The sequence below is a fragment of the Hyperolius riggenbachi genome, chromosome 3, assembly GCF_040937935.1.
Source record: "Hyperolius riggenbachi isolate aHypRig1 chromosome 3, aHypRig1.pri, whole genome shotgun sequence".
In the NCBI taxonomy this organism is placed as follows: domain Eukaryota; kingdom Metazoa; phylum Chordata; class Amphibia; order Anura; family Hyperoliidae; genus Hyperolius; species Hyperolius riggenbachi.
Genome location: NC_090648.1, coordinates 38,537,108 through 38,551,284, shown reverse-complemented (window position 1 = coordinate 38,551,284; position 14,177 = coordinate 38,537,108). Strand labels below are relative to the sequence as shown.

Sequence of the window (14,177 nt, the reverse complement as noted above, 5' to 3'; positions counted from 1 at the left end):
AAGCAAGAACACCGGATAAAGAAGATTAAAGATAGGGATTATTATTGGATTGCAACCCTCTTAGATCCTCGCTACAAGGACAAATTGCCAGAATTTATTGATCCCAGCCAGCGTAAACAAAGGATTAATCAATTAACTTCACTACTAAAGAAAAAACTCAAAGAAGCCTTTCCACAGCCAGAACTCACTGAGAGCCATTCTACAAACACACATCAAAGAGCAGTCAGTATCCCCAGAGGGTTAAAGGACAACTGATGTGAGAGGTATATGGAGGCTGCCATATTTATTTCCTGTTAAACAATACCAGTTGCCTGGCGGTCCTGCTGATCAATTTGGCTGCAGTAGCATCTGAATTACATCATAAAAAAAGCATGCACATAATCTTGTCAGATCTGCCAATAATGTCAGAAACACCTGATCTGCTGCATGCTTGTTCAGGGTCTATGGCTAAAGTTATTAGAGGCAGATGATTAGCGAGATAGCCAGGCAACTGGTATTGTTTCAAAGGAAATAAATATGGCAGCGTGAGAAAACGCGGAAAAGCCGCCGCCAATACTCAAGGTGAGGCGGCTGACTCCGCGTTTAACATGGCAGCTGGGGCGCAGTCGGAGCGCGGAGAAACCGCCGCACGCTCTAACAACAGGGCGGCGGATTCCGCGTCCAATGCGGCAAGTTGCTCGCATAGGCCTGCTCCTCTCAGTAAGGCGTAATGCGGAGTAAACGCCGCACGCCCAGAGAGCGGTGCGGCGGATTCCACATCTATCACACCTTAGTCTAGGAATTCTGTACCATCTGTATTATTTGTATTATCTAGTCTAGTTCCTGGAGTGTGAGAATCTTGGAGCTCACACTCAAGTTTAGTCATTGTTGATTATCTGTTATGACGTTCTGCATTCCTGACCATTCTCCTGATCTCTGATTTTGTACCTTGTCTTTCTGATTCTCTGTTGCCAAAACTCGGCTAAGTCTCTGGATTCTGTATCTGCCTACTGTGTCTGTACTTTATCTGTCCGTGTGTTAACGACCTGGCTTGTCCGACCTCGAGAACTATCTCTCCTGTTAGGAGATAGTTCACAGTTCTGTCAGTGACACTCCTTGGGGAACATCAGGCCTGTGGAAAGAAGCTAATCCTACTGTCTAGCACCCATCCCACGGGTGCTTTCCTCAAAGTATTCCTGTTGCACCAAACACTCTCATATCTCAGGTGTCCAGAGGTTAGTAGATATATCTGATTATCGGTGATACTGCAGATCATCAATAATCGGGTATATTCTGCATTCTCGGTGATACTGCAGATCACCGGTAATCAGATCCTCTCTGTGTTACACCGATCGTTACAGAACGCCAGACCAAAAATGCAAATGGACGCACACACTGACCGTCTGGGCGCACTTACCACTTCGGTGGACTCTATCAACTTGTTGCTGGGTAATCAGAAAGCTATGATTGACGCTTTGTCCGGTTCTCTACGTACCCTTCAGACGGCAGTGGATGAGGTGCGATCCCCTCCTAGCACAGACATACGTATGCCTGTACCTGAAAAATTTTCTGGTCACAGATCTGACTTTCGAAATTTTAGGAGTAGAGTGTTGTCATATTTTGAGTTAAGACCTAGATCTTCAGGAACCATGACCCAAAGGGTCACATTTATTAACCTCCCTAGTGGTATGGACAGAAATGTCCGTTCAAAAAAACATGCTGTGAACAGTATAAACATGCATACACATCAATACTCTCCTGCACTGTATACTAGACCCTTGCTTGACACATTTTGGCAAGTTACAGGAAAAAAAAAGTTTTAAAAAGAAATTTTATCACTGTTTGCACAGAAATCCTGGGGAAATTGAACGCTGGGGAGGTTAAGACTCTGATATCAGGCGATTCCCAGACCTGGGCATACAGTCTGCCCACTGGAGATGTAGCTTTAAACTCTGTAGATGAATTTTTTAAGGCAATAATTTACGACGATCCAGACATTGCCTCGACTTCTGAGCGGAAGCTCAAATTACTGCGTCAAGGCAAGGGTCCGGTCGAGGAGTTTGCGGCAGAATTTAGGAGATGGTCAGTTTCAGCCAGGTGGGACACCTATGCCCTTTTAGACTATTTCCTATCAGGATTATCAGATGAGGTTTTAGATCTAATGTTAAGTCTGCCCGAACCTAAGACGGTCGATGAGGCCATTTCATCGGCAATCAGGATTGATCGTAGGTTACGGTATCAAAGACAGACCAGGGGCAGAGATAATGTTAAAATGTTGACCTATGCTACACCCCCGGTGACTCCATCTCCGCCCGTTTCTCCTCCCCCCGAGCCAATGCAGATTGGTCGGTCAAAACTGTCTCAGATGGAGCGGAGACGCAGGATTTCTGATCATATGTGTCTTTATTGTGCCGAGGGGGGACATAGAGTACGAAATTGCCCTAAAAATTCGTGAAACGCCATTGCCTAGGAGTAGTTGGGGGTGATACCCTAGGCGTGCAGTTCTCACCCCTAGAGGATAAGCGATTACTCCTTCCTTGTATGATTACATGGGAGGATAAATCGGAAGTCTCTGAGGCCTTCATTGACTCAGGCTCAGCGGCTAATTTAATAGATTACGAATTTGCTAAGAAATTAGGTATTCCGTTCACCCTGGTAAAACCACCTCTACAGGTTACGGCAGTGGATGATTCCCCACTGCAGCGTAACCATCCTCTGTCTCAGACACCGGAAGTGGAAGTCACTATAGGGGTGCTGCATAGAGAGAGATTGCAGTTTTTTGTGTTACGCATGACAACCTCCACAGTCATCCTTGGCATGCCGTGGTTACACCTTCACTCTCCTCAGATAAACTGGGCTACCAGTCAGCTAGCCAGCTGGTCAGCCCACTGTTTTCATCATTGTTTAGCGAAGGTGACCTTAGGCCAAACCAGGATTCATGTGGAGGGTGTTCCGGAACAATATGCGGAGTTTTCGGACGTGTTTTGTCCCAAAGCTGCCGATAAATTACCTCCACATCGCCCTTTTGATTGCCCAATTGATCTCCGATCGGGTTGTATGCCTCCTAGAGGTCATCTCTACACCCTGTCGGGGCCAGAAAAGGTGGCCATGCAAGAATATATCCGTGAAAACTTAGCTAAGGGGTTCATTCGTCCTTCTCGGTCACCTGCCGGAGCGGGTTTTTTTTTTGTAAAGAAAAAGGACGGAGGCCTTCGGCCATGCATTGATTACCGGGGACTGAATAAAATCACAGTTAGAAATTGCTATCCGTTACCTTTGATAGACGATTTATTCACTCAAGTCACCAAGGCTAAGATTTTTTCAAAATTGGATTTACGAGGTGCATACAACCTGGTGCGGATCAGGGAGGGCGATGAGTGGAAGACGGCCTTTAACACACCCGACGGGCATTACGAGTATCTGGTGATGCCCTTCGGGTTGTGTAACGCCCCGGCCGTCTTCCAGGAACTCATTAATGAGGTTTTCAGGGGGGTGTTGGGTAAATTTGTCCTAATATACCTGGATGATATATTGATCTTCTCAGACAACCTCTCGAAGCACAGGGCTCATGTCAGATTGGTGTTACACAAGCTCAGACAAAACAGGCTTTATGCTAAATTGGAGAAATGCATTTTTGAGGTGACATCTGTCGCTTTTCTGGGATACATAATTTCCACCTCAGGCCTTTCTATGGATCCCGCCAAAGTCTCTGCTGTTTTGGAATGGCCCCAACCAGTAGGTCTCAAATCTCTTCAGAGATTTCTAGGGTTTGCAAATTACTATAGAAGGTTCATAAATGGGTACTCCACAGTCATAGCACCCCTCACCAGTCTCACTAAAAAAGGGGCAGATACCAACCATTGGTCTCTCGAAGCTCTGGCTGCTTTCTCCACTCTGAAAGAACTGTTTTGCTCTGCACCCATATTGAGACACGTGGACACATCCTATCCATTTATTGTAGAGGTTGACGCCTCAGAGTTTGGAGTAGGGGCTGTGCTGTCTCAATACTCTGGGCTGCAGGGAAGATTGCACCCGTGTGCCTATTTTTCTCGGAGGTTTTCTCCAGCAGAGAAAAACTACGATATAGGTAACAGGGAGCTTCTGGCCATTAAGTTGGCGTTTGAAGAATGGCGTCATTGGTTAGAAGGAGCTGAACATACGATTACAGTCTACACGGATCACAAAAATTTGGAATACATTGAGGGGGCTAAGAGATTGAGTCCTCGTCAGGCTCGGTGGTCACTGTTTTTCTCGAGGTTTAGATTTGTAATTACGTATACTCCTGGTAGTAAAAACATTAAGGCAGATGCTTTGTCCAGATGTTTTGAGCCAGAGACAGCACAGCCCTCGGAACTGGAACCCATTGTTCCACAGAAGGTAGTACTGGGAGCTACAGAGACTTGGAATGACTGGACGGAGACTTTAAGTCCCTTCCAGCAGGATGTCCCTGAGGGAAAGCCTGAAGGGGTTATGTTTGTGCCACTGCCTTTTCGTCTCCAGGTTTTACAGATGTTTCACTCACACAAGAATGCTGGACATCCAGGGGCCTCCAGAACACAAGACTTCATTGCTAGATGTGCTTGGTGGCCTTCTTTGGCAACAGACTGAAAAGAGTATGTCCGAGAGTGTGCAGTATGTGCTAAAAGTAAACCCTCCCATCTGGCACCTGTGGGAACGTTGCAGCCTTTGCCCACTCCGAGTGAACCATGGACCCATCTGTCCATGGATTTTGTAGGTGAACTTCCTAGGTCTGAAGGCATGTCGGTCATTTGGGTGGTAGTCGACCGTTTCAGTAAAATGGCCCATTTTGTACCCTTGAAGGGACTCCCCTCGGCCCAGGAGTTGGCCGAACTTTTCATCATTCACGGTTTCCGACTTCATGGCATTCCGGAAAACATGTCAGATCGGGGAGTCCAATTTGTCTCTAGATTTTGGAGGGCATTTTGCCATCAAATGGGCCTGGAACTGTCATTCTCGTCAGGCTACCACCCACAGACCAATGGTCAGACGGAGAGGGTTAATCAGTCTTTGGAACAATTTTTGAGGTGTTATGTTGCAGAAGCGCAAACTGATTGGGTTAAATTCTTGCCGTATGCAGAATTTGCGCACAATAATCTGAAAAGCGCTTCTTCTGGGTTCTCTCCGTTTCAGGTGGTAACTGGAAAGCTGCCCAAGTTTTCCCCATTGCAAGTAGCTTCCACTCTGTTTCCAGCTCTGGAGGCGTGGCAAAAGTCGTTCAAAAACATTTGGGGGATCGTGAAATGCAACTTGGAAAAGGCTTTTCATAGTCAGAAAGGTCAAGCTGACAAGAAACGATCCTTGGCGTGGAAATTCCGACCAGGAGATCTGGTCTGGGTCTCCACTCGTCATTTGACCCTGAAACAACCCTCGGCCAAGTTAGGTCCCAGGTTTGTGGGCCCCTTTTCTGTGACCAGGAAGATCAACAATGTTACTTATGCCATCGATCTTCCTGCTAGCATGCGTGGGGTGAGATCTTTTCATGTGTCCCTGCTTAAGCCAGCAGACCATGTGGGTCCCAATCCTCCTCCTCCTGTGATGGTGGACGACCAACCTGAGTATGAAGTAGAGAAAATTTTAGATTCATGAGTAGTGCAGAATTTACTACAATATCTTGTTCACTGGAGGGGGTATGGTATAGAGGAGAGAACATGGGTACCTGAGTGTCGCATGCATGCGGACAAATTGAGAAGGGAGTTCCACACTCGATATCCTGAGAAACCTGGTAGGAGTTGTCCGGAGTCCACTCCTCAGGGGGGGTGGGGGGGGGAGTACTGTGAGAAAACGCGGAAAAGCCGCCGCCAATACTCAAGGTGAGGCAGCTGACTCCGCGTTTAACATGGCAGCTGGGGTGCAGTCGGAGCGCGGAGAAACCGCCGCATGCTCTAACAACAGGGCGGCGGATTCCGCGTCCAATGCGGCAAGTTGCTCGCATAGGCCTGCTCCTCTCAGTAAGGCGGAATGCGGAGTAAACGCCGCACGCCCAGACAGCGGTGCGGCGGATTCCGCATCTAACACAGCAGAAACATTACAACACATGACTGGTGTGGCTGGGACTGATAGTCCACACTGGTTTAGGAGGATGCGCGCGCGCACAGAGAGGCAGGGCCTTTATGGCAGCCAGAGGAGGGTCAGCTGACCAAGCCGGTCAGCTGACAATTGTGGCAATTTTCATTGGTCCAGCACTTAGGGGTGGCGCTGGAGAGCGCCGGTGTATATATACTGGGTGCTGGTCATTCATCTGGTGTCTGGCGTTGCGATCACTACGTGGTAGCACTCAGACCTTGTCAGTATCTGTGTTTATTAGTCAGTTTCGTAGGTGTTGATGATCACGGAGCTCACACCTTAGCCTAGGAATTCTGTTATTATCTGTATTGTTATCTAGACCAGTTCCCAAGGTGTTGACGGCCAAGGAACTCACACCTTAGTCTAGGAATTCTGTACCATCTGTATTATTTGTATTATCTAGTCTAGTTCCTGGAGTGTGAGAATCTTGGAGCTCACACTCAAGTTTAGGCATTGCTGATTATCTGTTATGACTTTCTGCATTCCTGACCATTCTCCTGATCTCTGATTTTGTACCTTGTCTTTCTGATTCTCTGTTGCCAAAACTCGGCTAAGTCTCTGGATTCTGTATTTGCCTACTGTGTCTGTACTTTATCTGTCCATGTGTTAACGACCTGGCTTGTCCGACCTCGAGAACTATCTCTCCTGTTAGGAGATAGTTCACAGTTCTGTCAGTGACACTCCTTGGGGAACATCAGGCCTGTGGAAAGAAGCTAATCCTACTGTCTAGCACCCATCCCACGGGTGCTTTCCTCAAAGTATTCCTGTTGCACCAAACACTCTCATATCTCAGGTGTCCAGAGGTTAGTAGATATATCTGATTATCGGTGATACTGCAGATCATCAATAATCGGGTATATTCTGCATTCTCGGTGATACTGCAGATCACCGGTAATCAGATCCTCTCTGTGTTACACCGATCATTACAGGCAGCCTCCATATTTGTCTCACCACAGTTGTCCTTTAAAGGACAACTGTAGTGAGAGGTATATGGAGGCTGCCATATTTATTTCCTTTTAAGCAATGTGAGTTATGGCTGGCTATCCCGCTGATCCTCTGCCTCTAATACTTTTAGCCATAGACCCTGAACAAGCATGCAGCAGATCAGGTGTTTCTGATATTTGTGTCAGATTTTTGACAAGATTAGCTGATTAGCATGAGTAGGAGCAGTGCACAGTGCATATATCACTTCTATACATTACATACCCCATAGACACAGCATGAGTAGGAGCAGCCCACAGTACATATATCACTTCTATACATTACATACCCCATAGAAACAGCATCAGGGCCGGCGCTACCATAGAGGCAAAGGGGGCAATTGCCCCAGGGCCACAGAGCTTGTAGTGGCCCCCAGTGGCTACAAGAGGAAAACAAAGTTTTCAAATTGGACTTATAGTTTTTGAGAAAATCGGTTTTAAGGTTTCAAAGGAAAAAAATACACATTTGAAAACTTGCCGAATTTAATGGTTCATAGCAAATCCACCTTAAAAGCTAGAAACCCTAAATTTGCAGGATATGTTAAGGAGATCATTGCGAATAAGAGGACAAAACAATTTTTCAAAAAGACCTTATAGTTTTTGAGAAAATCGATTTTAAAGTTTCGAAGGAAAAAAAGTATACTATTAAATGCGGTAAATGTCACTTTTAGTAGCAAACCTGATGGTAGTGTAATTTTACATGCATCAAATGAAAGAGCAATACATTTTCTGATGTGGTTTCCAGGGGGTCCATACGCAGCCGCAGCGCTTTGGCCAGGGATCGCTTTACTGCCGCAATATGGCTGTATGAAGATCCCTGGCATTTTTTCCTATATTTTTTTTTTTGTATGTTTAGAGTGTGGGAATTTTTTTTTTTTAATTATGTGGGGTCCCCCCTCCTGAAACTTTTTAACCACTTGTACCCCATGCAGGCTGGGGTAGCCAGAATGTGGAGCTCTGACCGATTGGGGCTTCACACCCTGACTATACCAGCTGCAAAAAAGGTCCCTTAATGCCGATTTTTGTTCCGGGGTATCTGTTGGGGGGGGCCCAGGTTTATTTTGCCCTGGGGCCCCATTGTTGCTTAAACCGGCCCTGCACAGCATAAGTAGTAGCAGCGCACAGTACATATATCACTTCTATACATTACATACCCCATAGACACAGCATGAGTAGGAGCAGCGCACAGTACATATATCACTTCTATACATTACATACCCCATAGACACAGCATGAGTAGGAGCAGCACACAGTACATATATCACTTCTATACATTACATACCCCCATAGACACAGCATGAGTAGGAGCAGCGCACAGTACATATATCACTTCTACACATTACATACTTCATAACTTCATAGACACAGCATGAGTAGAAGCAGCACACAGTACATATATCACTTCTGTACATTACATACCCCATAGACACAGCACGTGTAGGAGCAGCGCACAGTACATATATCACTTCTATACATTACATACCCCATAGACACAGCATGAGTAGGAGCAGCACACAGTACATATATCACTTCTATACATTACATACCCCCATAGACACAGCATGAGTAGGAGCAGCGCACAGTACATATATCACTTCTACACATTACATACTTCATAACTTCATAGACACAGCATGAGTAGGAGCAGCGCACAGTACATATATCACTTCTGTACATTACATACCCCATAGACACAGCATGAGTAGAAGCAGCACACAGCACATATATCACTTCTATACATTACATACCCCATAGACACAGCATGAGTAGGAGCAGCACACAGTACATATATCACTTCTATACATTACATACCCCATAGACACAGCATGAGTAGGAGCAGCGCACAGTACATATATCACTTCTATACATTACATACCCCATAGACACAGCATGAGTAGGAGCAGTGCACAGCACATATATCACTTCTATACATTACATACCCCATAGACACAGCATGAGTAGGAGCAGCGCACAGCACATATATCACTTCTATACATTACATACCCCATAGACACAGCATGAGTAGGAGCAGCGCACAGTACATATATCACTTCTATACATTACATACCCCATAGACACAGCATGAGTAGGAGCATGAGTAGGAGCAGCACACAGTACATATATCACTTCTATACATTACATACCCCATAGACACAGCATGAGTAGGAGCAGCGCACAGTACATATATCACTTCTATACATTACATACCCCATAGACACAGCATGAGTAGGAGCAGCGCACAGTACATATATCACTTCTACACATTACATACCCCATAGACACAGCAGGAGTAGGAGCAGCGCACAGTACATATATCACTTCTATACATTACATACCCCATAGACACAGCATGAGTAGGAGCAGCGCACAGTACATATATCACTTCTATACATTACATACCTCATAGACACAGCATGAGTAGGAGCAGCGCACAGTACATATATCACTTCTATACATTACATACCCCATAGACACAGCATGAGCAGGAGCAGCGCACAGTACATATATCACTTCTATACATTACATACCCCATAGACACAGCATGAGTAGGAGCAGCCCACAGTACATATATCACTTCTATACATTACATACCCCATAGACACAGCACGAGTAGGAGCAGCCCACAGTACATATATCACTTCTATACATTACATACCCCATAGACACAGCATGAGTAGGAGCAGCCCACAGTACATATATCACTTCTATACATTACATACCCCATAGACACAGCATGAGTAGGAGCAGCCCACAGTACATATATCACTTCTATACATTACATACCCCATAGACACAGCACGAGTAGGAGCAGCGCACAGTACATATATCACTTCTATACATTACATACCCCATAGACACAGCATGAGTAGGAGCAGCGCAGAGTATATATATCACTTCTATACATTACATACCCCATAGACACAGCATGAGTAGGAGCAGTGCACAGTGCATACATCACTTCTATACATTACATACCCCATAGACACAGCATGAGTAGGAGCAGCACACAGTACATATATCACTTCTATACATTACATACCCCATAGACACAGCATGAGTAGGAGCAGCGCACAGCACATATATCACTTCTATACATTACATACCCCATAGACACAGCATGAGTAGGAGCAGCGCACAGTACATATATCACTTCTATACATTACATACCTCATAGACACAGCATGAGTAGGAGCAGCGCACACAGTACATATATCACTTCTATACATTACATACCCCATAGACACAGCATGAGTAGGAGCAGCGCAGAGTATATATATCACTTCTATACATTACATACCCCATAGACACAGCATGAGTAGGAGCAGCGCACAGTACATATATCACTTCTATACATTACATACCCCATAGACACAGCATGAGTAGGAGCAGCGCACAGTACATATATCACTTCTATACATTACATACCCCATAGACACAGCATGAGTAGGAGCAGCGCACAGTACATATATCACTTCTATACATTACATACCCCATAGACACAGCATGAGTAGGAGCAGCGCAGAGTATATATATCACTTCTATACATTACATACCCCATAGACACAGCATGAGTAGGAGCAGCGCACAGTACATATATCACTTCTATACATTACATACCCCATAGACACAGCATGAGTAGGAGCAGCGCACAGCACATATATCACTTCTATACATTACATACCCCATAGACACAGCATGAGTAGGAGCAGCGCACAGTACATATATCACTTCTATACATTACATACCCCATAGACACAGCATGAGTAGGGGCAGTGTACAGTACATATATCACTACTATACATTACACACCCCATAGACACAGCATCAGTAGGAGCAGCGCACACAGTACATATATCACTTCTATACATTACATACCCCATAGACACAGCATGAGTAGGAGCAGTGCACAGTGCATACATCACTTCTATACATTACATACCCCATAGACACAGCATGAGTAGGAGCAGTGCACAGCACATATATCACTTCTATACATTACATACCCCATAGACACAGCATGAGTAGGAGCAGCGCACAGCACATATATCACTTCTATACATTACATACCCCATAGACACAGCATGAGTAGGAGCAGCGCACAGTACATATATCACTTCTATACATTACATACCCCATAGACACAGCATGAGTAGGAGCAGCACACAGTACATATATCACTTCTATACATTACATACCCCATAGACACAGCATGAGTAGGAGCAGCGCACAGTACATATATCACTTCTATACATTACATACCCCATAGACACAGCATGAGTAGGAGCAGCGCACAGTACATATATCACTTCTACACATTACATACCCCATAGACACAGCATGAGTAGGAGCAGCGCACAGTACATATATCACTTCTATACATTACATACCCCATAGACACAGCATGAGTAGGAGCAGCACACAGTACATATATCACTTCTATACATTACATACCCCATAGACACAGCATGAGTAGGAGCAGCGCACAGTACATATATCACTTCTATACATTACATACCTCATAGACACAGCATGAGTAGGAGCAGCGCACAGTACATATATCACTTCTATACATTACATACCCCATAGACACAGCATGAGTAGGAGCAGCCCACAGTACATATATCACTTCTATACATTACATACCCCATAGACACAGCATGAGTAGGAGCAGCGCACAGTACATATATCACTTCTATACATTACATACCCCATAGACACAGCATGAGTAGGAGCAGAGCACAGTACATATATCACTTCTACACATTACATACCCCATAGACACAGCATGAGTAGGAGCAGCGCACAGGACATATATCACTTCTATACATTACATACCCCATAGACACAGCAGGAGTAGGAGCAGCGCACAGTACATATATCTCTTCTATACATTACATACCCCATAGACACAGCATGAGTAGGAGCAGCACACAGTACATATATCACTTCTATACATTACATACCCCATAGACACAGCATGAGTAGGAGCAGCGCACAGTACATATATCACTTCTATACATTACATACCCCATAGACACAGCACGAGTAGGAGTAGCGCACAGTACATATATCACTTCTATACATTACATACCCCATAGACACAGCATGAGTAGGAGCAGCGCACAGTACATACATCACTTCTATACATTGCATACCACATAGACACAGCATGAGTAGGAGCAGCACACAGTACATATATCACTTCTATACATTACATACCCCATAGACACAGCATGAGTAGGAGCAGCACACAGTACATATATCACTTCTATACATTACATACCCCATAGACACAGCATGAGTAGGAGCAGCACACAGTACATATATCACTTCTATACATTACATACCCCATAGACACAGCATGAGTAGGAGCAGCACACAGTACATATATCACTTCTATACATTACATACCCCATAGACACAGCATGAGTAGGAGCAGCACACAGTACATATATCACTTCTATACATTACATACCCCATAGACACAGCATGAGTAGGAGCAGCGCACAGTACATATATCACTTCTATACATTACATACCCCATAGACACAGCATGAGTAGGAGCAGCGCACAGTACATATATCACTTCTATACATTACATACCCCATAGACACAGCATGAGTAGGAGCAGCGCACAGTACATATATCACTTCTATACATTACATACCCCATAGACACAGCATGAGTAGGAGCAGCGCACAGTACATATATCACTTCTACACATTACATACCCCATAGACACAGCATGAGTAGGAGCAGCGCACAGTACATATATCACTTCTATACATTACATACCCCATAGACACAGCATGAGTAGGAGCAGCGCACAATACATATATCACTTCTATACATTACATACCCCATAGACACAGCATGAGTAGGAGCAGCGCACAATACATATATCACTTCTATACATTACATACCCCATAGACACAGCATGAGTAGGAGCAGCGCACAGTACATATATCACTTCTATACATTACATACCCCATAGACACAGCAGGAGTAGGTGCAGCACACAGTACATATATCACTTCTATACATTACATACCCCATAGACACAGCATGAGTAGGAGCAGCGCACAGTACATATATCACTTCCATACATTACATACCCCATAGACACAGCATGAGTAGGAGCAGCGCACAGTACATATATCACTTCCATACATTACATACCCCATAGACACAGCATGAGTAGGAGCAGCGCACAGTACATATATCACTTCCATACATTACATACCCCATAGACACAGCATGAGTAGGAGCAGCACACAGTACATATATCACTTCTATACATTACATACCCCATAGACATAGAATTAGTAGGAGCAGCACACAGTACATATATCACTTCTATACATTACATACCCCATAGACACAGCATGAGTAGTAGCAGCGCACAGTACATATATCACCTCTATACATTACATACCCCATAGACACAGCATGAATAGGGGCAGCACACAGTATATATATCACTTCTATACATTACATACCCCATAGACACAGCATGAGTAGGAGCAGTGCACAGTACATATATCACTTCTATACATTACATACCCCATAGACACAGCATGAGTAGGAGCAGCGCACAGTACATATATCACTTCTATACATTACATACCCCATAGGCACTGCATGAGTAGGAGCAGCACACAGTACATATATCACTTCTATACATTACATACCCCATAGACACAGCATGAATAGGAGCAGCGCACAGGACAACATGGTGTTTGTATGCCAGGCTTTGAGAATCATGAGGAGGAAGTTGCTGAGTATATTATATATAGTAGGGAACTCTTCGTTTTTTCAGCTCTAAACTTCCTCAGTGAGCAAAGAAGATATTTAGATTCTGTACTTTTATTTTGTAATTGCAACATATAAAAGACAGTAATATCATCAGGAAACTTTATTAGCTGACACAGATTTATATTAGAGGAACTTGCTACGTACATAATATAGTACATACTGTATCTCAGGACTTTCACAACTCTAAACTTCCTCTTTTCTTGCAAGTCTCTTAAGAAACATTATGAGCATAACATCTATTTTCAGTCTGTAATATCACCATTGTACATAGCAGGGCAGTTTCTAGGCTAAATTGCACCCAGGACGAGGGTGTAAAAA

The 14,177-nt window shown here is 44.4% G+C and overlaps 1 protein-coding gene across 3 annotated transcripts in view; it reads right to left on the bottom strand.

Annotated features, from left to right (window-relative positions):
- LOC137560926 (uncharacterized) overlaps window positions 1-13,887 on the bottom strand; it is an 81,113-nt gene extending 67,226 nt beyond the window's left edge. The window contains exon 1 of one of the 3 annotated variants that reach the window (XM_068272103.1): window positions 13,736-13,887. In XM_068272103.1, the coding sequence (XP_068128204.1) occupies window positions 13,736-13,808 (73 nt within the window). In that variant the 5' untranslated portion in view covers window positions 13,809-13,887. Of the gene's footprint in view, window positions 1-4,501; window positions 4,563-11,815; window positions 11,849-13,735 lie in introns of those variants that run through there. The other 2 variants (XM_068272105.1, XM_068272104.1) reach the window with 2 other exon arrangements.
- Window positions 13,888-14,177: the final 290 nt, after the last annotated feature.